Raw genomic sequence first — 25,408 nt, forward strand, 5'->3', positions numbered from 1 at the left:
TTTTTAAAACTGAAAAAGGGAAAAGGGGCATTTTTAACACTGGAAATGAGAGGAGGTACCAGAGAAATGCAGGAATCTTCTGTGGGAAGGTCTGATGGTTATGTGTAAGTAGGCCTCTTTTAGGTTCAAAGTGGCCATGAAGGCCTTGGTGGAGATGAGTGTAGTAGAGTTGGTAGTGACAGCATTTTGAAGGTGGGCACTTTCAGGTAATGGTTTAAGGAGATGTCTAAGATACGTCTCCATGGGCCGCCTTTTTTGGGAAGCAGGAAGAGATGGGGGTAGAATCCTTTTCCTTCCTGCCCTGCGGGAACTGGTAGTATAGTACCCAGCTTTAGAAGGTCTATCAAGACCTGTGGAAGGAGATGCTGTTGTTTTTTTGGGAGGGAATGGGATGCCTCTCATGGGTGGTTTTACTTTCCAGGACAGGAAGTATCCTTTTTGTATGAAGGTCAGCACCCATTTGTCTGATGTAATGGTTTTCCATAAGGGGAGGCAATGGAGAGGCAGACTGAAAGTGGCAGGGGGAGAAGGCAGTTACACATTGTTGGGCCTCCTCCTTCTTGAAAGACTGCCTTGGTTGAGGATGCTGGACAGCGGGTCTGGGAGTGGTAGGTCTTTTTGCCCCTATTCTAGATCTGGAAGAGGAAGCACCAGCTTGGGCTGGGGTATGCCTTACAAAAGTGGCTTTTGCTGGATAGTTACTGTAGTACTTGGGAATAGGAGACACCAGCAAATATTTTAAGTCCTGTAATTTTCTGCCTTTTTCGTGCAGATTCTTAAACAGATCTGTAGACTGCTTTCCAAAAAGGAAGTTATGGTCCAGGGGGGCATCTACAATCTTAAGACTTAAAGTCTTCAGGAAGCTGTTGAAGTCTTAGCCAGGAGTATCTCATGAGAACTGAAGCAGATGCTGCAGAGTAAGCAGAGCCTTCTGCAGCATCATAGCTGCATCTAACTGAATGTCTGGCTACTTGCATAGCCAAAGAAACGTTTGAATTCATGTCCGCTTTGGTGGGGCAGTCAGGAATAGTAGCCAGCAAGGAAGAGGCTTGTGAGACCAAGTCCAGAGCATATTTTTTCATGCGTGTCTGATACTTAATGGCTCTAAAAGCCAAAGTGGAGGAGGTGTAGACCTTCTTACCTATCCTACTCATAGATTTGCTGTCTTTATCTGTGGGTAGGAGTGAGGCAGAGGGAAGGAGTCTGGATTGCTTATCAGGATGGGTGGCAATCACAGCTGGGTCTGCCAAGGGTGGTTTGATGAGGAGTTTCTGTTAGTCATGCACCTTGTAAAAGTGATCTGGTCGCTTGGGGACAGTTGGCTGAGAATCTGGAGTCTTAGAAGCAGAATTAAAGGCATCTAGGTATGCAGGAAGGACAAAGGGAACGGCAGAAGGGGAGGGGGATGCAACCTGAAGAAGCTCAAAATACCTATTTTGTGTACCAGACATTTGTGAGGTATCCCATTTAAAGTAATCTTTCATTTTAGTGATAGTCTCACCAAATGTGATATCCTCAGAGGTTGAATCTCCCTCTATGGATTCATTAGTCGAGTAGTACTCCTGCAGTGAATCTATTTGGGAGGTGTAGGAAATGGAGTCCTCAGAGGAGGAGAATGAAGTGTCATTCTTCTTCCCTGTCTTGAGATGTCGGGGGGGGGGGGAGGCTGAAGCAGGCCTAGGGCTGAGCAAAGTAGTGGGGCTGAAGCTCAAGGCCTTAGGGCCATAAAGGCCTGCATCAGAGTAGTGAAGGACTGCCAGTCTGGAAGGCCTTTAGTAAAAGTGGTTTGTTTGGTTTTTGGTTTCTTTTTAGCAGGAGGAGACTGTGGCATAGGCCTGGAGTCAGGTCTACTAGTAACAGTGTCCAAAGGCAGGATCCGGTTGGAGGGTCTGAAAATTCTGGTTCCCCCACGACATCAACAATAGTCGGTGTCTGTGTAGGTTCCGAGGACGTGCCTGTTGTCGGCTGAGCAACGGCTTCTGCAAAGGTAGTTGATGTCGACGGATCCGCCAGGCATTTCTCAGCTCCTAAAATCAGCAGCTGGCGGGGTGTCCGGTAACAGACCACAGAGGAAGAGGGCCTGTCAACTAGGCCTTCTTATGCGGAGGTTCTGATAAGGCCCGCGCTGGTATTTACCTTTTGCAGACATCTGCTGTTAATAGCTACAACAATCCAAGCCTAAGCAATAATCGCAAGGTGGGAAGAAAAAAACCCCAACGGGTTACTTAGCGTTAAGATGTCTGATGTGAAGTAGTGAACACACAATGCGTTGGTTGTCTGTGGCTGAAAAGTTCTGAGGTCTGTGCGTGCAGATACCACATTTAAGTCCCTGGTTTATGGCCTTATGTGTGACGTCTCACGCAGCTGCAACAGCCAAGCTGAAGCTTTTGTATAGAAGCCGACGTACGAGTCGCCTGAGGGCAGGAAACACTGCAACATAGGAATAGAAGGATATCAGATCACATCACCATGTGCCCCAGCACCGAAAAATCAGAGTGGCCACAAGGGGATTCAGGGACCACTTGTGTGGGAAAAGAGTGTTCCTGCTCAGAGGGTCTGCTTCCATATTCTATCCTACTGGGATGTGCATTGCAACCAGAAACTGTTGACATGAAACCATCCACTGCCTAAATCTAATGGCCTCCCAACAAAGAGGATATGAATGGGTCTCCCCCTTGTTTGTTCAAATACCATACCACAGTCATGTTGTCAGTCTGAAATGAAATCACACCTTGGGGGGGGGGGGTCCTGAAAAGAATACAATGCAAGGAAGGCTGCCTCAACTCCAGGACATTTTTAAACACCTTTATTGAATAAACACTTGTGACATAGGTAAATTTACATTTACATAAAAGTAATCAAACTATTAAGTTCAAGTTTACAAACAATATACTTAACATATATTGCTACATATTGTGCAACCTAAGCAACATTATATAAATTATCAAATTCCTGCTCCATTTTTTTCCTAAACCAGAAACATCTTTATTAAACCACACCGACACAGTCTTAGTTGCAAGCATTTTACATCAAATCATACTGACACTCCCAATTGCAATTATACATCACTTATAATCTACCCAATAATTTTCAGTCAAACACTGCACAGCTCATTTAAGTCCCGCCTTTTTTTAAACTTTATTCCTCCCCTTTATGTATTGCTCCCATAATTCCCATTTTTTTCCCATGTAGTTTGCTCTTAGTCTTTTCTGAAGATCTCAATTTCAGTTGTTTTCTCTCTCTTACTATAGTTACTACTCCTAGTAAAGTACAGTTTTGTACCTACCATAAATGTAGATGTTCGAGTGCTCATACAGCTGCAGTCATTACAGATGGGGTTATCCTGCCGTCAGGCGGGTCCTCGGTCGGCCGAATTCCAAAGTCTAGGTCCGGCGTTGGTTGTCGTCGCTTCTTCCTGACGTCAGTGCGGCAGGGGTATAAAAGAGCCAGCCGACGCCATTTTCTTCAGTTTTTCTTGCCCCAGATGTCAGGTGCCCCCAGAAGGAAGGCAAAACATAAATTTATGCAAACATGCAATATAGAATAATCAAAAAACAGTAGTTGCAAGCAAACACACCATAAGAGAATACCCCAAACAGGTTGTATGATAAGGTGTATGTCATAAGGCCTGTCCGAAGAGGGGACGGAGGGGGGGGGTAACCTGGATGGCAGCTGTATGAGCACTCGAACATCTACATTTATGGTAGGTAGATAACTGTACTATGTTCATCGTGCATACAGCTGCAGTCATTACAGATGGGAAGAATCCCAAAGCTAAGTAGGGGTGGTAGGCACTAAGTGGAAGTAGGAGGAGAGAGGATGCCCTGCAAGACTGCTGTGGCAAAACCCCCTCTAGATTTAGAGTATAGTGGTAGGTGATAGTGCTTGGAGAAAGTGTGGACTAAACTCCAAGTGGCTGCTTCCAAAATGTCCTTAGTAGGGACCCCCCTGAGGAAGGCTGCAGAGGTAGCTGTGGCCCTGGTGGAGTGGGATCTGATGCATGTAGGCACAGTTTTTCCATGAAATGAGTAACAAAAGCGTATGCAGTGGGCTATCCATTTTGAAATTGTTTGGAAATAGCTTTTCCTTGAGCACCTGTAGCATAGGACACAAAGAGTTGCTCAGATTTCCTGAATGGCTTTGTCCTGTCCAAATAGTAACGAAGTTGTCTGTGAATGTCCAAGGAATGTAGTAGTCTTTCCCCTTTGTTCTGTGGATCAGGATAAAAGGTAGGTAAGTGGATAGTCCGATTCAAAGCTACACTGGATACTACCTTTGGCATAAAGGTAGGGTTGGTTCGTAAGGAAACTCTGTCCTGATGGAAGATGATGAATGGTTGCACAGCAATGACGGCCTGTAGCTCAGAAACCCTGCATGCTGAGGTGCTAGCCAGAAGAAAGGTGGTTTTCCATGACAAATATTGTAGTTCTGTTGAAGAAGCTGGCTAGAAGGGAGGAAGGGTCAGCTTTTCCAATACAAAGTTGAGGTCCCAAGCAGGGACTGGTGGTTTCCTTGGGGGTTTTATATTCTTTGCCCCTCTGAGGAACTGCCTTAAGAGAGGATGAGAGAATAAAGGAGGATCTGTGTTGTACTGTGCAGAAATGGCTGAAGCGTGGATCTTGATGGAGGAGAAGGAAAGTCCACTGTTTAACATCTCAGCTAGGTACTGTAAAATTTGAGGTATATTTATTACCCAAGGATTCTGGCCCTTTTCTTGATTCCAGCACAAAATTGTTTCCATTTGGTGGAGTAGGCTTTTCTAGTAGAAGGTCTTCTGGCCTCCAAGATGACATCCTGCACCTCCTTGGAGAGGAGAGTTTGTTGGGAAATCAAGGAATTCTCCATGCAGCTAGATTTAGGGTTTTGAGCTGGCTGTGAAGGGTTTTGTGGTTGTGCTGGGACAACAGAAGAGGGACTAGAGGTAGGATCCATGGTGGGGAATGTGTCAGACTCTTCAGGAGCGGATACCAGTGTTGTCCTGGCCAGTCTGGGGCAATGAGAATCATTTTCGGCCTCTCTGCTCTGGCTTTTAATAGAACTTTGGGCAGCAGAGGAAGAGGCGGGAAGGCATAGACTGTCAATGTTGTCCAATTGAAAGACAGTGCATCCACTTTCCAGGCCTGCGGATGATAGGTCCTTGAACAAAATTTTTTCAACTGGTAATTTCTGTGGGTAGCGAAGAGATCTATGTCTGGCTGTCCCCATGCCAGAGTTATCTTTGTGAAAACTTGAGGATGCAACTTCCATTCGTGTGGATCTGTCATATTTCTGCCAGTGTGTTTTCCTTCCCTGGCAGGAATTGTGCCTGTAGTTGAATTTGCAATTCCAGTGCTGTGTTCCATAGGGTCATGGCTTGCCTGCACAGGGGGTATGAATGAGTTCCCCCCGGTTTATGTACCACATCACTGTGGTGTTGTCTGTCCTTATCAATAGCTGGCCTGGATGCAGTAGGTCTTTGAAGGTCATAATAGCATTTTGCACAGCTAGCATTTCCTTTTGGTTGATGTGTAGGTGCTTCTCTTTTTGGGACCATTTTCCCTGAATGCATTGATCTGTCATATGTGCTCCCCAAGCGTAGTCTGAGGCGTCTGTTGTGATGATTTGAGTTGCTTGAGGTACACAGAAAGGGAGACCTGTGTTTCTTTGGCAAGCTTGAGCCCACCACAAAAATTCATTTTGAAGGCATGGAATGAGTGGCATAATTGTTTCCAAGCTGTGGCTGTGTTGAGACCATAAGTTTTTTAGGTACAATTGAAGTTTCCTCATATGCAGCTTTGCACATGGGATTAGTAGGATGCAAGATGCCATGAATCCCAGAGCCTGCAGGACTTTCCTTGCAGTTAGCCTGGTGAAAGTTGCCATTTTGCTGAAGTATTGAGACAGTTGCCCTTGTTTGTCTGGCGTGAGGCAGGCCATCTGGGTGGTTGTATTCAAGCTGGCACCCAGGAAAATTATTTGTTGAGAGGGTATTAGTTTTGATTTCTTTTTGTTGACTGTGTTTCCCAGGAAGTTCAACAGTTTTATTACAAATGCCAGGTGCTGCAGTAGTATGTCCTTGCTGTCCGCTTGGATCAGGCAGTCATCCAGATATGGGTATATTTGTATTCCTTGTAGTCTGCAGAAGGCGATTACTGATGCCAGGCATTTCGTAAACACTCTGGGCGCAGTAGATAAGCCAAAGGGCAATGCAGAGAATTGGTAATGTGTTGAACCTGCAAGAAATCTGAGGTATCTTCTGCAATCTTGTATGATAAGGACATGCAGGTATGCCTCCTTGAGGTCCAATGTTACCAGCCAAGACTCCTTTCCCAGCATGGGAAGAAGCTGCTGTAATGTGAGCATCTTGAATTTTGGTACCTGTAGATATGTGTTTAGGATGAATAGGTCTAAGATAGGTCTCCAATCTTTGTCTTTCCTTGGTACCAGGAATAGTCTGGAATAAAACCCTTGACCTTGTTCTTTTGCAGGTACCTCTTGAATCACTTTCATGTCCATGAGAGCTGAAATTTGTTTTTGTGCCTCTGCCCTTTGACTTTGTGGCAGGTTCGGCATGCCTCTCATTTTTGGAAGGGTGTGAAAGTGGAACCTGTAGCCTCTGTCTATAATGTCCAGAATCCATTTGTCTTTTGTAACAATATGCCAATTTTTCGAGAATAATGCCAGTTTTCCGCCCAAAGGTGCTGCCATTAAAGCTTTGCTTGGCAGGTGTAGGGGAAGTCATTGTGTCCGTTTTCTAAATGACTGTGATCTATCTTCTCCACCTCTTGGAGTTGGTGCTTGCCACTGTCTGGCTCTGAAAGATCCTTGAGGTTGCCCTCTACCCCTTGGGTGTCTGTATCTGCCCCTTTGAGGTCTGTCCGTGGCTGGAAAGGACCAATTTTTTGAAGGCCAGTTTCTGCTGAAACGTGGAGGTTGTACCTGCAGAAAATCTTTCACTGTTTGCATTGATTTCGCTTTTCCTCCATTTTCTTTAGTACCTCCTCAGCTTTAACACCAAACAATACATCTTTTTGAAGAGGTACATCTAATAATTTAGCTTTGACATGATCTGGTAAGGTTTGCTCTTTGAGCAAAGCATGCCTACGTATAACAGACCCCATAACAGCAGCTCTACATGAGGCCTCTAAAGCATCAAAACCACACTGCAAGGTATGCTTACCCACTTGCTCTGCACCATGCAACAAATCCTGCAACTCTTAAATCTGGTTGTTCTGGTTGTGTCATTTTGCTTTTCAACTGAGATAACAAAAATTGTTGATACTTTAACATATGGAACTGACAGTTTAATGCCCTCATGGTTAAAGTGGCCGAGGTGTACACCTTTTTGCTCCACCTTTCTAAAGCTCTGGAATCTCTCTCTGAAGGTAATGGGTTTTTAGCAGTAGAGGCCTTAATTCCCTTGGGACCCTGTGAAATAGTTTCTGGGTCAGCAGTATGGCTTTTATATAGGAACTGGTGAGAATCAGGAACCCGGTAATACCTGTCTGGTTTAACAGGAGCTGGAGGCAAAGAATCTGGATTAAGGCTGGCTTCTGTGTACACATCATCCAATATATCTAAAACAGGAGGGATAGCCAGGGGCCTATGCTGGGGGAGCAGAAGAAATTCCCTGAGCCTTTTCTTGGAATCTGAGTAATCTTGGCCTTCCCAATGAAAGTGTTCCCTCAATGTATGCAAGGTTTCCCCAAAAGAGTAGTCCTCGGGGGGGGGGGGGGGTCGAGGGAATAGACTCCTCTGCATCAGAGTCTTCGAAAGGAGAATAGGCATAATCCTGGTCCTCAGAATGTTCTGAGGTAATAGAAGCTTGACCTGAGGAAGGGTAGTCTTTCTCTAATCTGGGTCTTTTGTCAGAGGGGGGTTGAGAACCCCTGATAAGAGTAATCAAATCCTCAGCCATTTTAAGCATCTGCTTTTTAGGCATGGGGCCTTGAGAGGGGGTCTAAAGACCCTGTTTTTTGGTTTTCATGGCTGTTTTAGATTTAGTGAAAGCTTTAACAGAGAAGGAGGAAGGCCTGAAGACACCTTGAGAAATGGCAGGCCTGTCTAAATTCTGAGTTTCCCCGCCAAGAGTGGCGTCAGTATCTGCAGTGGAGAACCGGTAGTCGGCCTTAGCTTGGTCTCAGTAGTCGGTGCGGACCTCGTATGTCGGTCCTTATCTTTGTGTCTTTTGCTCAAAACTGGAGTCGGAGTATCCGATGACATAATATAATTAAATTTTTTGCCAAAATAGTGAAGGGTGAACTCCGCCCGGCGCTTAATAGTGCGCTTGTTGAATCTAGCACAAAAACAGCAGGCCGAGACGTCGTGGTCTGGGCCTAAGCAAGGTATACAGAAAGAGTGGAAATCCTTAAGCGGTATTTGCTTCCCACATGAAATGCAATTATTAACTTTGTCTGACATCGGTCTGAGGCAAGAAAAGTTTCCCCAACGGGGTACTTAGCTTTCAAGAAGACTTCGGCTGAAATACTTTCGTAAATCTCAGGAGCTGGCCGACCGGCACTTGCGAACTGCTTCTGCTTCGGGCACCGCGCGGCAAGAAAGACTGAAGAAAATGGCGTCGGCTGCCTCTTTTATACCCCTGCCACACTGACGTCAGGGAAGAAGCGACAACCGACGCCGGACCTAGACTTTGGAATTCGGCCAACTGAGGACCCGCCTGATGGCAGAATAACCCCATCTGTAATGAGTGCAGCTGTATGCACGATGAACATTTGCTTTTTTGTCAGCCGGCATAATTAGACCCAGCAAGACCTTACAATGCCTAGGCAATTCTGTATTCATAGCTCAGAAAAATCATCTCCCTCGTCACACTAATCTACCCACCCAATATCTCCACTCCAACAGTGCATTCCAAAGGGAATCTTTTGAAGTCCACCAACTCACTGCATTCCCAGAAAATATGTTCCTAATTACCTCTTTCTTGCCTGTCACACCTCCAACATTTGCTGTTGACCAGAGGAAAAAAGTACAGTTTTGTACCTACCATAAATGTAGATGTCCGATAGATATGCAACTGCAGTCATAACATATGGGTTGTCCTGCCTCAGGCAGCCCTCGGTCGGCCGGATTCGTAAGTCTGGGTCCGACGTCGGCTGATGTCGCATCTCTCTCCGACGTCACAGCGGCTGGAGTACATAAGCATCAGCCGACGCCATCTTCTTCAGTGTTTCTTGCCCCAGATGCCAGGTGCCTTCCAAGGAAGGCTGAAATCAAATTTGTAAGGCAAAAATAGGTTTTCAGACAAAATAAATAAGCAATAAACAGATACACCATAACAGATATCCCCAGCTAAGGATAACAGGGAGAGGAGTGAACCCAAGGCATAGAGGGGAAGGAGGGAGGGAAAACCCGACTGCAGTTGCATATCTATCGGACATCTACATTTATGGTAGGTACAAAACTGTACTATGTCCTTCAAGAATGCAACTGCAGTCATAACATATGGGTTGAATACCATAGCTTAGCTGGGGGAGGTGGTATGCTCTAGGATAAGGATGGTGTAGCTAGCAATCCCTGCAGGACTGCCGAGGCAAAGCCTGCTCTGGATTTGGAAAATAAAGGGAGGTTGTAGTGTTTGGAAAATGTATGCACAGAGCTCCATGTGGCAGCTTCTAGAATTTCCTTTGTAGGCACCCCTCTTAAGAAGGCTGTGGAGGTGGCTGTAGCTCTGGTAGAGTGTGGTCTGATATTGGCTGGTACACTCTTTCCGTGGAAGGAATAACAAAATCTGATGCAATGTCCAATCCATTTTGAAACTGTCTGTTTGGAAATTGCTTTTCCTTGTACTCCAGGAGCGTAGGCTACAAAAAGCTGATCAGACTTCCTACTGATCTTGGTTCTGTCTAGATAGTAGCGAAGTTGTCTGTGTATGTCCAAAGTATGCAACAGTCTTTCCCCTTTGTTCTCAGGATTGGGGAAGAAGGTAGGCAGGTGGATTGCCTGATTCAGAGAGACCCTAGATACCACTTTTGGCAGAAAGGAAGGGTTGGTTCGTAAGGAGACCCTGTCTCGGTGGAAAATTATGAATGGTGGTATTGCCATTAGAGCCTGTAATTCAGAAACCCTTCTTGCTGATGTAATGGCTAGCAGGAAAGCTGTCTTCCAGGAAAGAAATTGCAAATCCGCAGAAGCTGTTGGCTCGAAGGGAGGTAGAGTCAATTTTTCTAACACAAAATTGAGATCCCAAGCTGGTACTGGTGCCTTTCTGGGAGGCTTTATATTCTTGATTCCTCTTAGAAATTGCCTTAGCAAAGAATGTGAGAACACAGGTGGCTCAGTGTTGTACCTAGCTGAGATAGCTGAAGCATGTACTTTTATGGAAGTATATTAAAGTCCCTTGTTTAGCAATTCTGCCAAGTACTCCAGGATGAGTGGGATGCTCAGAACTGATGCGTCTTGACCCCTGTTGGTATTCCAAATATGGAATCTCTTCCATTTGGCTGAGTAAGCCCTTCTGGTGGATGGTCTGCGGGCTTCTGTTAGTATCCGCTGAACTTCCTTGGAGAGAGATAAATTGAGGTTATTTATGGGATCTGCCAAGCTGTTAGCTGTAGAGTCTGGAGGTTGGGATGAACTGTCCTGAAGTTGTGCTGAGTTAACAGTTGAGGCCGTTTGGGAAGGGCCCATGCTTTGTTGTGACATATGCTCCGTAGTAGTGGATACCAGTGTTGTCTTGGCCAGTCCGGAGCTATTAGGATTCCCTTTGGCTGTTCTGCTTTGATCTTTAATAACACTGTGGTCATCAGTGGCAGAGGTGGAAATGCATAGATGATTAGGGAGCTCCAATTGAATGAGAGAGCATCTATCTTCCATGCTTGTGGATGATAGGTCCTTGTGCAGAACTTTTGTAGCTGATAATTGAGTTGGGAGGCAAAAAGGTCTACGTCTGGCCTGCCCCATGCCGAGGTTAGTTGTGTAAAGATGTCTGGATGTAACCTCCATTCGTGTGGGTCCAGGAAATTTCTGCTTAGACTGTCCGCCAGGACATTGTCTCTGCCTGGAACAAATTGGGATTGTAGCTGTATGTTTAGACTCAGTGATTTTTCCCAAAGATTCATTGTTAGCCTGCAAAGGGGGTAAGAATAAGTACCTCCCTGCTTGTTTATGTACCACATCACAGTGGTGTTGTCTGTCCTTATTAGAAGGTGGCTTTGTTGAAGTTGATGACCAAAGGCCTCGATGGCATGCATTACTGCCAACATTTCTTTTTGGTTGATATGCAGATGTGCTTCTTGTGGTTTCCATTGTCCTTGAATACATCTGCCCTCCATGTGCGCCCCCCATCCTTGGTCTGAGGCGTCTGTGGTAATGGTATGTGTTGTCTGAGGTTTTTTGAATGACATGCCTGTATTTGACTGACTTGCTGAGGCCCACCATAGAAATTCCTTTTGAAGACATGGAATGAGTGGGATAATTGCTTCTAGGTTGTTGTTGTGTTGGGACCATAAGCTCTTTAGATACCATTGAAGTTTTCTCATGTGTAGTCTTGCTAGTGGAACCAGGAGAATGCAAGATGCCATGAACCCCAGGGCCTGTAGGAATCTCCTTGCAGTCATCTGGGTGAGTTTTGCTAAACTTTTGAAGTAATGAGTTAGCTGCTCTTGCTTGTCTTCTGTCAAGTAAGCCATTTGAGAGGCTGTGTCTAGTTTGGCTCCTAAGAAGGTTATTTGCTGGGATGGCAGAAGTCTTGACTTTTGAATGCTGACTGTGTATCCCAAAGCCTGTAGCAAGTTTATGACATAATTCAAGTTTTTTGTCAAGGTTAGTTGGTTGTCCGCTTGTATGAGGCAGTCATCCAGGTAGGGGTAGATTTGAATCCCCTGCAGCCTGCAATGAGCAATTACTGATGCCAGGCATTTCGTGAATACTCTGGGCGCAGTAGATAAGCCAAAAGGCAATGCTGAGAATTGATAATGCTCTGGCCCTGCAAGAAATCTGAGGTATCTTCTGCGCTGTGCCTGATAGGGACATGCAGGTATGCCTCCTTGAGGTCCAGAGTAATCAGCCAGGACCCCTTGCCCAGCATGGGAAGGAGTTGCTGTAAAGTCAGCATTTTGAACTTTGGTACTATGAGAAAAGTGTTTAAAGCGGACAAGTCCAGTATTGGTCTCCATTGATTTTCTTTTCTTGGAACAAGGAACAGTCTTGAGTAAAATCCCTGACCTTGTTCTTGCTGAGGAACTTTTTCTATTGCCTTGATCTGAGCAAGCAGAGTAATTTGTTTGATAGCCTCTGGCTTCTGATTTTGTGGAAGATTTGGCATGCCTTGCTTTCTTGGTAAGGTATGAAAATGGAACCTGTAACCATGGTCTATAATGCCCAATTCCCATTTGTCTTTTGTCAGTTTGTGCCAATTTTCTGAGAACAGAGATAATTTTCCGCCCAAAGGAGCTTCTTTTTGCTCCTTGGTCGGTGGAGTTAGAGTAAAGTCATTGAGATTGTCCCGGAGTGACTGGGGAAACCCCTGTGTCACCTCTTTGGTTTGCTGGTTGCCACTGGCGTCCCCTGTAGGATCCTCTATATTGCCCTCTCCCTCGGGCACGCCTGTTCTTGCCCCTTTGAAATCTTTCAGGATTAGGAAAGGACCAGTTTTTAGAAGGCCAGTTCCTGCTGAATCTGGGGGGCTGAACCTGGAGGAAATCTTTGACTGTCTGAACTGACTTGGCTTTTTCCTCAATGGACTTTAACACCTCTTTAGCTTTATCACCAAAAAGTTTGTTCTTTTCCAAGGGTGCATCCAGAAGTTTTGCCTTAACATGATCCGGTAAAGGCTGCTCTCTTAACCATGCATGCCTACGAATGACCGCTCCTGTCATAGCTGCCCTACATGAAGCTTCCAATGCATCATATCCACACTACAGAAAATGATTACTAACCTGCTGAGAGTTATGAACAGCCTCCTGCAAAGACTTCCTATCTAAAGGTTCAGGAGAGGCTAATTTTTTCTGTATATCATCCAACAAGGAATCCTGATATTGAAACATATGAATCAGACAATTGAGAGCTCACATAGTTAAGGTAGTAGAGGTGTAAACCTTCTTCCCCCATCTGTCGGAAGGCAAAGGATTTTTGGAAGTAGCAGAAACCACCTTAGGCCCTTGGGCAATAGTTTCTAAGTCTACAGCATGGGCCCTAAAGAAATGTGAATGTGTTTCAGGGACCCTATAATATCTGTCAGGCTTGACACGAGCCGGGGGCAGAGAATCAGGGGTAACACTGGAGTCAGAGTATAGGTCATCCAAAACATCAAGCACAGGAGGAATTGCTAAAGGTCTGTGTTGTGGCTTTTTAAGGAATGTTCGAAGGCGCTTCCTGGAATCTGAATATTCCTGGCCTTGCCACTGGAAATGCTCCCTCATACAGTGCAGAACTTCCCCAAAAGAAATATCCTCAGGAGGGGAGGCCGAGGGAATGGAGTCCTCTGCATCCGAATCCTCATAAGTCTGAAAAGGGGGTTCCTGGGATTCGGAATGGACAGAGTCCCCAGAATCTTCATCTGAAGATAGGGGGTCAGGTGGCTCAACCCTGGGCCTCTTATCAGGAGGAGGCTAAGATCCTCTTTCAGGATGGGCCTGGGAGCCTCTGATCAGGGAAATTAAGTCTGTGGCCAAGGACATAATTTGAGCTTCAGGATTTGGCTGAGGCAAAGTTTTAGCAGGGGGATGCTTGGCCTGACTTGCAGGCTTGGCCTGGCCTGCTGCCTTAGCACGTGTGTAGGCCTTGATAGACATAGACATGGGAGGCCTAGCTGCCCCACGTGCTGACTGATGTAATGGCATCGGATGCCTGTCTTTATATCACTGACGACCTGACGTCAGTCCTCAAGTGACAGCAACCGATGCAGAAATACTAAGTCTCTGGTACTCAGGCTGGCCGAGGGCTACCCTGGCAGGGATAACCCAGAACTCAAGACTGCAACAGTGAAACACGAACAACATCTAGAAACACGAAGAACATCTAGAATAATTCCTATTGGCACAATCAAGATCTGCTCCCGATTTGTACAACATACTCCATGCAAAATACATCAATACCTGCATACAACTATTTCAGACATGGGCAATGATGCCTTTGTAGCCTGACAACTTACCAAAAACAGTTACTCCTATGAAAAGTGTCCAGATTGTTCTTAAAAAATCTAAACTAGTACTTGATAATGTAATTTTTTTAGTCTATCCATGCATCAGCTACTGTCAAAGAACCAATTAGAACACCTCTCATTCCTATAAGATTTTCTACATAGGCTATCTGATGATTCTCTACTTTTTAATAACGCCAAACATTCCCAGAAGTAGCTGTTTATAAATGCTCTCAAACGTCTATATGAGATTCTGTACAAGTTCAGGTACTTTAGTCTTTCATAACAACTTAAAATGTTCACATCCTTGGATACTTGTGGTATACTTCCTCTGTACTCTTTCCAGTTTGTTCACGCTTGCTTTCTAGTAAGGCTTCTATACTGTTATTACATACTCGGGTTTGGGTATAATATAACTAACATACAATGATTTTCATCTCTGACATAAATCTTATTTTACAATTTATTGCATTAGTAAGCAGCGGTGGTGCAGCGTTAACGTTGTTGCCCCACAGCAAGAGGTTCTCCCGTTTAATTCTCAGCTGGAGCGCCTTCTGTGTGGAGTCTGCATGTCCTCCCCGCGTTTGAAAGGCATGCGTAGAATGGGCATGCCTTCGTTGAAGGTTGGGCGTCGAGCTGGCACCTTGGCACCATAAAAATCTACTGCCAATCATTAGCGGACCGGAGTTCCGCTGTGGCAACCCCTAACCGGGAAAAGCAGAAAGAAGAGCAACAAGTTGTATAACTGTCATTAATCGACTGGTTGATAAGATTAGAAAAACTCAGAGCTGGATCTACCAATATACCAGGTCCTTAAATTAATCACCAGTTTCAATCACTGTCAGCTGTATTAAATATTCACCTTCCAGTGTTCGTGTCTTTCGGCTTTTCCCGATTACAGGTCGCCACAGCAGAACTCTGGTCCACTAATAATTGGCAGTTTATTTTTACGTACTGGCTTGCCAGGCCTGAAGCACAACCTTCAACGAAGGTACGCCCATTCATGCATGTCTCCACACACAAGACACTCTATCTGAGAATCGAACCAGACAGCATCTTACTGTGAGGCGACAATGCTACCGCAGCACCACCACCGCGGGTATTCACCTTCCAGTGTACACCTCCAAATCTCATGCTTATTTTTTGATGCATTTATTAACATATTCTCCTGTGTCCAAATGGTCACTTTAGTCAAGTTCTTTTGCACACATGCCCTTTTTTAACACATGTAATCACCCACTTCAAGTCATCTGCATACAGACTGTAGGACACCTCACATAAAAAAGGCAGACCTAAACGATACAACCTGAACAAGGGCTCATGACAGAGCCCTGTGGGACACCTTGACTGTAGCCTAGAATTTCACCTGTCCAGTTGCTATATGATACTTGCCATTCCTATTTGTATGCTCCATGTTATCAAGATTACATCAATACCTAGTTCTAATTTACTGATCAGTGTTTTGTGTATGATCCTATCAAATGCTGAAGTCTATATAAATTATATCACAGCACAATTTTTCATTTATGGCCTTTAATTACACTGTTACAGAAACATCACATTACATGTGGATATAAATCCGTTTTCAACATATGCATGCTGATACATGGTTTCATGTCACATCCTTTCCAAGTCAGAGAATAATTTATTCAAAATAACCTTCTCCATTACTTTTCCACAACATGAAAGTAAACTTTTGGGTCAGTATGACTGGGTTTCTGCTATTCAATAAGCAATTAAACGTGTCAGAACGGATGAGAAAAGAGCAAGAGGTTTATTATTACTTACAGAATCTGTGAATCCAGACTGCTGATTTGCATGCTCTAACTGCTTTTGTAGAGGGATTGGGGTGCTGCCAGACAGGAAACCTGAACAAGCAAGAAAACAGAGGCAGCAGTTAGGGGGAAAAACAGATGAATACAGTCAATATAAAGTTTAAGCTCTAAACTCTATGACAATTACTCGGGTTCTGTGGCAGAGGATAAATCCTCAAATGTAACTCAAGACAATCCAAGAAATTAGCAGCTCAGAAAGCTGGAAGAGCTAGGTTGGGAAAGAGAGGAGTCTTAAAATCAGCATACTCTGGAGGGTTGTGGTGGGTCCTTCCCCAGTCTTTAACAGGCACATTAAGAAGCACAGACCAGTCTCCCTGAAAACAGGCTTGGGGGGGCATGGGTGGGACTAGCCCAAGGCAGTGATGACAGCCCATGTGTGGGACAGTCTAGAGAGTACACGTGCCTCTTCATTGGAGCATATGGAGTTCTTCCATCATGATACAGAAATCTACACCACCATGACAGATGATGTTAGTGCCATACAGAAACAAAAAAATATATACACATATATATATACACACATATATATATATATATATATATATATATGCCTTGATATTTGCCAGTGTGATGGCTCCTCTATTTTCCTTCACCTCACAGCGACTGAATGGGCTAGGAACAACTATTGCTCTGGGAAGGCCACTGAATCATGAGAGGGCTGATGGCAAGCAGGTGGTAAACCATCTACATATATACTAAATCAATTCATTTAGTAACAAAAGTCCAGTAATCAGAAAGGTAGAAGATGACTCACCTTGCTGAGGAGGAAAATGATTGTGAACTCCATAGCTTTGCTGTTGGTGTGGTATATACTGCATAGCCTGGAAAGCAGATGATGCTACATAAGAGAAAGGAATGAAAATCAATGACAACTTTGGAAAAAAGCTACTCCAAGTGCTAGGTACGGTCAAAATCAGTTCATCAACTTTATTACGGTATGTAATTCAAAGCAGTGATGAGATGCACATATGTAAAGAGAATCACAAAATTAATAAATTTATTTTCATATCAAAGAATTAAAGAAAAATGTTAAAAAACAGTAAAAGTAATGGCTAACCCTTCAGTTCGTTTAAAAGATAAAATAATAAATCAGACTAGGAAAGTGATAATGAATAACTGGAATACTGTTTGCATTAACTAGAACATATTTTTATTTACTTAAAATTAGTGCATTAAAAAAAAAAAAACACAGAAAACTGCCAGCTCTGTGGTATAGATGTTTTGTCCCTGATTATGCCCCATACAACAAGGACTTGATTAGTATTGTTGGAGAGAAGGAATGAACAGCAGATGCCAGCTCTCACATCACGCAGGATTGGAAAGTTCTACACACAAGCTTCATCTGGTGGAAAACTCAAGACTGCAGCTATCACACTACGAATGTTCAGGTGTAATCCTCTCAAGGATTGCACACATTAAAGTTGAGAGCACCAATTTTCTGGAGTGCGCACACACACTAAAACCAAGTGTAGCAGGTACTGCACTGTATGTTCTGACCAAACAGGAGTTGACTGCATTCAATGCATCTTCTAACCCTACTGACAGCTACATTCATCAACTCTCACCTCCCTCCCCTGGTGATTTAGTAAACTGGGGTTTCAAAGGAACAAATGGTCTCCATTTCCTCAGTGCATGCAAGTTTTTTTAGGGGATAGAAATCAAAAATTAAATTTTTAAAAAGGCATCAGAAAACAAAAGATAAAAACGAATGTGCAGGCAGCTATCTAGACATACGCAGCACAAGAATGTTTCAAAAATTCACTAAAGATCTTTGAAGATTTCTGCAAATGGTTGTAGTGTGACAGAAGTGTTGCGTCTGCAGTTACTTCCTTTGTCTGGGAAGTTTACTGCAGTATCTCTATAAAGGAAGACTTCTATTGCAGCATGTTTTCTACTTGTTTTGTCACAGCTTTCTAACAGTGTGTTGGCTTTCTAGCAAGGATTATGTGCTTTTTGCTGCAAGTCAAATTGTGACGAGTATAAATATCCAAGTCGCACTTGTCCAGTTTAGCAGGTTTTTTTTTATCTATCAGTTAACTGGGTAAGTGGGTACAAGACATTTTTTAACCACTACCTGGGCCAGTTACCAAACATACACCACCAAGAAAGTTAACATGCACAAATTTGTACATAGCTATCACATTTAAATTACATCTTAATTACATAAAATAAAACATTGGTTGTGCAGGCAACGATACAATGCAACAGCAGTGACTGACTTACAAGGAATTACATTTTTACAGCTTAAATCTGAGTTATGCTGTAAAATGCAAAATACAGGCACAGTGTGTGTTTTGACCTGTATATCCAATAGATCAATCTCCTCGTATTTTGAAAACTTAGCTAGTCTGTTCTGCCCATTTGTATCTTGCAAAGGATAGTTTCCAACAAAAGAATCCCATCTGTGTTTTGATAAAAATAAGCAATACAGAAAGTTGGAATCAGGAGGCTATGATCTTGACTCTGGTTATTTGGAAAGAGAAACATATCCTGCACTGTCACTTACTGGGACAGCCAAGTACATTCCAAACGAAATTTCAATGGAGAATTTGAAAACAGATTAAGGTGTGTCCATTTAAATACCTAGATTTGAAAGAAGGAGAAGGCAAAAAGGTCATATGAGGCATACTCTCATTCTGACTGTATTGTCACAGACATTTTCTATGGCAGATTGCACAACTGATACTGAGCAAAGACATGGTGGGATGCTTAAACAAAACATGGTGCTTTAGAATGCAGTGTTTGCTTTTATGTTGTTACATCCTGCATGCTTAAATGTGAAAGATTGAATTTGCCTCAATGTCAGCTATAAAGTGTATTTTCAGAGCAAAAGCATCAAGTACAGCAATGGGCATTAACAGAAGTCAGGACACAACATATTTCACTGAGTAGAAACAAGGTAGCAAGCTGGGTAGATAAAAGAGCTAAGCAAGAATGCTTTTATCAGGTATGAATGCACAAATGTGCTGTACATCAAAGCACCTATCACTGAGCTAATACTGCCCAAACATAGGTGAAAGTCAAAATAACATAGGAGAGCAACATATTGAAAGATATAGAACAATACAAAAACTTACAAGATGACAGCACACTAACATGATGACTAGAGCTCTCCCAGAGTAAAAACTGAAAATTCAGTTACTGACAAATTACACAGTTTGGATGCCAGCAAACAAGTAGTTTGGAAAAAATAAGTGAAAAATCAGCCAAAAAAAAAAAAAAAGAATTGAAAATCTCTGGGGTTGGAAGAACTTTGCAGCTGTTCAGCAAAAAACATTATAAGTTTTAGCTTCAATACAGCATTGTCACCTCACAGCAAGAGGTTCTCCAGTTCGATCCTCGGCTGGGGTGCCTTCTGTGCGAAGTCTGCACGTCTTCCCTGTGGTAGCGTGGGTTTCCTCCGGGTACTCTGGTTTTCTCCCACATCCCAAAGACATGCTGTAGGTGGATTGGACACACTAAATTGGCCCTAGGTGTGTGTGTGTGCACCTTCTGTGGAAGGTTGGGCGCCGGGCTGGCAACTTGACACCGTAAAACTCCACTGCCAATTGTGAGCAGACAGGTGTTCCGCTGTGGCAACCCCTAACTGGGAAAAAGTCAAAAGATGAAGAAGAATTGGAGATGACTTCCAGACTTATATATATATATATATATATATATATACACACACACACACACACACACACACACACACACACACACACACACACACACACACACACACAGCAAAATGATAACAGTCTGGAAAAAATAGAAACTAAGTACACATTTGTGTACACTTACCATAAATGTAGATGTTAGAGTGTATTCACTTTTGCAGTCATCACCTATGGGTTTATCCCTGCTGGGGTAGCCCTCGGCCGGCCAGAAGTCAATGTTTTTGTGCTTTGGTTGCTGTCGCCTGTAGTCAGCTCGTCAGTGCTATAAAGCAAGGCAGCCGACATCATTACATCAGTTTTTCTTGCCTTAACCCATCAGAAGCACAAAGCAATAAGGTAAGGTGGCCCTTTGGGCTAATACCCACCTTGAGAAGCTTTTGTCCCGCTAGGGGAATAGGATGAAAGGGGGATGGATGGGGATTGGAACTCAGGCCGACTGAGGGACCGCCTGACAGCAGGATAACCCCAAGTGTAATGACTGCAGCAGTGTAACACGAACATCCAGGACTGCAACAATGAATACACTCGAACATCTACATTTATGGTAAGTGTACACAACTGCACTATGTTCTTCATGTTTCACTGTTGCAGTCATCACCTGTAGGAGGATTCCCAAAGCTGAGGAAAAGGGTGGAAGGATAAGGACAGAGGTATAGGCATGGGTCACTGCAGAGGCAAACCCTGCCCTAGATTTAGAAAAAAAGAGGAAGATGGTAATTGCTTGGTAAAGGTATGGACAGAGGTCCAAGTGGCAGCTTCTATGATGTTACTGGTGGGGACTCCTCTGAGGAAGGCTGTGAAAGTGGAGGCTGCCCTAGTGGAATAGGTATGACTAGACTTAGGTGGGGGGTTTCCCATGTAGTCTGTAGCAGAAATGGATACAGTTTGATATCCATTTGGAGATGGTTTGCTTGGAAATTGGTTTTCCCTCAGCCCCTGGGGCAAAGCTGACAAGTAGCTGGTCAGTTTTTCTAAAGGATTTAGTATGGTCCAAATAGTATTGGAGTTGTCTGTGCACATCTAGAGCGTGCAAGACCTTTTCTTCTTTGTTCTAGGGGTGAGGGAAGAAGGTGGGTAGGTGTATGGCCTGGTTGAGGGTCACATCAGACATCACACTGGGCATAAAGGAGGGGTTAGCTCTCAGGGAGACCCTGTCTGCATGAAAATGATGAAGGGCTCGACAGCCATGAGTGCCTGTAATTCTGAAACCCTTCTGGGTGAGGTGATAGCTAGTAAGAAGGCAGTTTTCCAGGAAAGGAATTAAAACTCTGCAGAAGCAGCAGGTTCGAAAGGAGGTAAGGTTAGTTTTTCTAAAACATAATTAAGGTCTCAGGCTGGCGTGGGTGGCCTTCTGGGAGGTCCGACATTAGATGCCCCTCTGAGGAATTGTTTAAGCATAGGGGGAGAGAACAGGGGTGGGTCTGTATTATAATGGGCTGAGATGGCTGAGGCAAGAATAAGAGAAGGAGAGGCCACTTTTGAGCAACTCGGCTAGGTAATCCAAGATAACAGGGATGGAGGGGTGAGAGGTACTGGTCCCTCTGGTCTGGTTCCAGAAGCAGAATATTTTCCATTTTTCTCTTAAGATTTTCTGGTGCTGGGCCTTCTGGCCTCTGTGATGATGTCTAGGACCGGTTTGCTTAGCAGGGAGTGTGCTAGTTTTTAGGGTATAAACCATGCTGCAAGACTGAGAGTCTGCAAGTCTGTGTGCAGTATTTCCCCACTCCCCTGAGTCAAGAGGTCTGAGATCAGGGGGATGTGCCTGGGGGGGCAGTAAGGCCAGGCTGTGCAGTAAAGGGTACCAGTGCTGTCTGGGCCAGTCTGGAGCTATGAGTATGGCCTTTGGTCTCTCCTCCCCTATTTTGATCAGTAACTTGGGAATAAGAGGCAGAGGAGGTAACGCGTACACTTAAAGGGATTTCCAGTGGAAGGTCAAGGCATCCACCTTCCATGCTGGGAGGTTGTACTCCCTGGTACAGAACTTTTGCAGCTGGTGGTTGAGGTATGAAGCAAAGAGCTCCACCTCTGGAGTCCTGCACTCCTGAGTGATTTGCAGGAAGATGTTCCTGTGGAGCTGCCATTCACTGGAGTCCAAGAGGTTTCTGCTTAGGTGGTCTGCCAGGGCATTGTTGGTATTGGGCAATAAGGTGCAGAACCATGAGGTGACCGTCAGCCAGAGGTTCACGGCTAATCTGCAGAGGGTAAGATTGGGTCCCCCAGTTTATTGATATACCAACACAACTGTGGTGTTGTCGGTCCTTATGAAGAGGACCCCTGACCTGAGCTGAGATTTGAAGGATGTCAGGACGTTTTGTACTGCCATTTCTTTTAGATTGATGTGTAAGTGAAGGTGCTGGGCATCCCAAAGACCTTGGGTGCACCTTCCTGATAGGTGTGCTCCCGAAGCAAAGTCTGAGGCATCAGTAGTGATGGTTTGCCTGGTGGGCTGTTGAGAGAAGGGAAGCCCCTTGTTCTTGGCAAAGGCCTCTGCCCACCAGAGAAACTCTGCTCTTATACATGGGATCAGAGGGACAGAGGTCTCTAGAGACTGAGTGTGCTGACACCAAAGATTCTTTAGGTACCACTGGAGTTCTCATGTGAAGCCTGGCCAGAGGAATTAGAAGGATGCAGGATGCCATGTATCCCGGGGTTTGTAGGAACTTCCTCGCAATGAGGTAACTTCTGGAAGTCAACTGGGTAGAAGCAGGAAGCTGTGCTTTTCTGGGGATAGGAAGGCCATTTGGGATGCTGAGTCTAGCACAGCTCCCAAGAATATGATCTGCCTGGTGGGAGTTTGCTTGGACTTTTTCTCGTTGATGGTAAACCCTAGGGAAGTGAGAAGGGATTTGACAAAGAGGAGGTCCTGGAGCAGCTTTTCTTGGTCTTCTGCCTGAATGAGGCAGTCATCCAGGTAAAGGTAAATCTGGATTATTTTCTGTTTGCAAAATACAATGATTGTAACTAAGCATTTGGTGAATACTCTGGGTGCAGTAGATAAGCCAAAGGACAGCGCAGAGAAATGAAAGTGCTGTGATCCTGCTCTGAATCACATTAATTTCCTGCAGGATTCCCTTATGGGGATGTGTAGGTATGCATCTTTTAGGTCTAGGGTCACCATCCAGGCATCTTTGGTCAGCATAGGCAGCAGCTGCAGGAAAGTTAACATTTTGAATTTGGGGACCACCAAGGAGGTGTTCAGAATGGATAAGTCCAGGATAGGGCGCCAAGTGCCCTCTTTTTGGGGAACAACACAGGCTCTACTGCCCCCTGGGATATGAAAGAGCTTGGACCCGTTTCAAAGCCTCTGCCCACTGACTTGGAGGCAAGTTTGGGTACCCTCTTGGGATTGGGAATTTGCTGAAAGAGAACTTGCATCCCTGAAAAATTATCTTTAAGACCCATTGGTCCTTTGTTATAGAAAGCCAATTCTTTTTGAAGAGGGAGAGCCTTCCTCTAGTCTTTGGTGAGTGAAGGGAGAGCAGAGGGTGGAGGGGGAGTCATTGTGAGTTTTTACCATAGTAGGTGGGCTTAGAACTCCCTGCCTTTGGGGCGGAGGGGGTCCACTGTTTGCTTCTCTGCTGGCCCTGGGAAAGGGACCTTGAAGGTCTGTCCCTGAGGGGTTTCCCTTGGCATTGCTTGCTGGGTGCAGGGAAGGACCAGTGTTTAGAGGGAAAGTTCCTGCTGAACCTGGGAGGTTGCATCACAAAGAAATATTTTACTGTCTGCATAGATTTTGCTTTGTCTTTCATCTTTTTAAGCACCTCGTCTGCCTTTACTCCAAACAAGCGGTCTTTATCCAGAGGTGCGTCAATACATTTAGACTGGACATGATCAAGGAGAGAGGTTGTTCCTTCAGCTATGCATGTCTTCTAATGACAGATCCTGTCACTGCTGCCCTGCTACAGGCTTCTAGGGCGTCATATCCACAGTGCAGAGAATGTTTGGCCACTTGGCAAGTTGAGTGAAGTAAGTCTGCTAATTCTTTTGAATTGCCACAGTCAGGAAAGGTAGAAATCTTTTGTTTTAACAGTTCCAAGGTGTGCTGCCGATATTTTAACATATAGAACTGACAATTTAGTGCTCTGACAGCTAAGGTTGCAGAGATGTATACTTTTTTACCCCATCTGTACAGAGCTCTAGATTCCATGCCACAATGAAAAGGATTTTCGACAGAGCTAGTCTTAGCTCCTTTAGTTCCCTGATTAATTACCTCTGGGTCTGCAGGAAGATTTCTGTACAGGAATTTGTGTACTCTATAGTACCTGTCAGGTTTACTGGGAGCAGGAGGGAAGGCTTCAGGGGGTAAGCTGGATTCATGGAAAACATCATCCACCACTTCTAAAATAGGGGGGTGGCCAGGGGTCGGTGCTGGGGTAGGTCCAGAAACGCAGAGTCTTTTCTTGGATTGAGGAAAGTCCCGAGATTCCCACTGGAAATGTTCCCTGAGGGAGTGAAGGGTTTCCCCAAAGGAAATGTCCACTGGAGGGGAGGGCAGAAGGAATGGATTCCTCTGCATCAGAATCCACATAAGCAGTCAGAGGTGGTTGTTCCTCTTCAAATTCAGAATAGTCAGATTCTGACCTGTTCAGGCAAAATTTCTGAAGGGTGGCTTTTTCTTTTAGAAGTGTCCTGAGTACCTTGGATAAGGGAGATGAGATCCTCTGTCACTTTAAGCATTTATGCTTGGGTGGTGGGTCAAGAGCGAGATGGTGGCTTAGCATATTTTCTAGGAGTGGCCTGGCTTCTGGGCCTGAGAGAGACTGAGTCTGAGAAAAAAGGTAGTTAAATGAGAAGCCACAATTTTTTGTCTAGATTCAGCAGTGCAAAGGGTCTCCTCAGAAGCCGGTGCCTGTGCCACAGCTCTGGACCCAACCAAGGCAGAGACAGCCAAAGGCATGGAAGACTAAGAAGATTTCTGCGGCATACCGGACTCTGAAAGGGTCTCTATAGAGGCCTGCACAGATATTGTATCGGACATCAGGGGCTGCAGAAAGTGCCTCACTGAATTCCGGAGAAAGTACAGTTATGCACACTTAACAAATGTAGATGTTAGAGTGTATTCACTGTTGCAGTCATTACATTTGGGTTATCTGCTTTGCAGTAGCCCTCAGTCGGCCTGATTAACAAAGTCTTGGGTCCTGTGTCGTTGCTGTCACTTCTTCCATGACGTCAGGTCATCAGGGGTATAAAACATGCAGCCGTCATTACATCAGTTTTTCTTTCCCCGGATGTCAGGTGCCCCCCTAATGGGGAGCAAATAAATTTATAAATATCAGGAAATACCTCCAACAAAAAAGCAAATACACCAAAAAGCTTTTAGAGCATAGTACATGAGAGTAGAGGTATAACCAAAAAGAAGAAAGGGGGCTGGAGGGAAGGTAACCAGGACTGCAACAGTGAATAAATTCGAACATCTACATTTATGGTAAGCTTCGTGTTTCACTGTTGCAGTCATTACATTTGGGTAGATTCCCAAAGCTAAGGTTGGGAGGAGGAATTTAACTAGAATTAGGACCAGCTGTAAGGCCCTGCAAGACTGCAGTGACAAAACCAGCTCTGGATTTAGAGAAAAAAGGCAAATGATAATGCTTGGTAAAGGTATGTACAGAACTCCAGGTAGCAGCTTCTAGGATGTCCCTAGTAGGGACACCCCTGAGAAAGGCTGTAGAGGTAGATGCAGCCCTGGTTGAATGGGGTCTGATGCCCTGAGGAGTAGGGTTTTCCGTGGTGCTTATAGAAGAAAAGGATACAGTGTCCGATCCATTTTGAAAAGGCTTTCCCCTCTGTCCCTGGAGCAAATGCCACCAACAGTTGTTCAGATTTCCTTTGAAGTTTAG

At 44.6% G+C, this 25,408-nt stretch overlaps 1 protein-coding gene across 1 annotated transcript in view; it reads right to left on the reverse strand.

The window, feature by feature from the left end:
- GPS2 (G protein pathway suppressor 2) overlaps positions 1 to 25,408 on the reverse strand; it is a 1,799,357-nt gene that overhangs the window by 94,620 nt on the left and 1,679,329 nt on the right. The window contains exons 8-9 of the mRNA XM_044077034.1: positions 16,667 to 16,750; positions 15,866 to 15,945 (exon numbers count right to left, since the gene is read on the reverse strand). Coding sequence (XP_043932969.1) covers positions 15,866 to 15,945; positions 16,667 to 16,750 — 164 coding nt within the window. The remainder of the gene's footprint in view (positions 1 to 15,865; positions 15,946 to 16,666; positions 16,751 to 25,408) is intronic.

Source organism: Protopterus annectens, chromosome 7.part0 (genome assembly GCF_019279795.1).
Source record: "Protopterus annectens isolate FY-2018-M chromosome 7.part0, PAN1.0, whole genome shotgun sequence".
Classification (NCBI taxonomy): Eukaryota; Metazoa; Chordata; order Ceratodontiformes; family Protopteridae; genus Protopterus; species Protopterus annectens.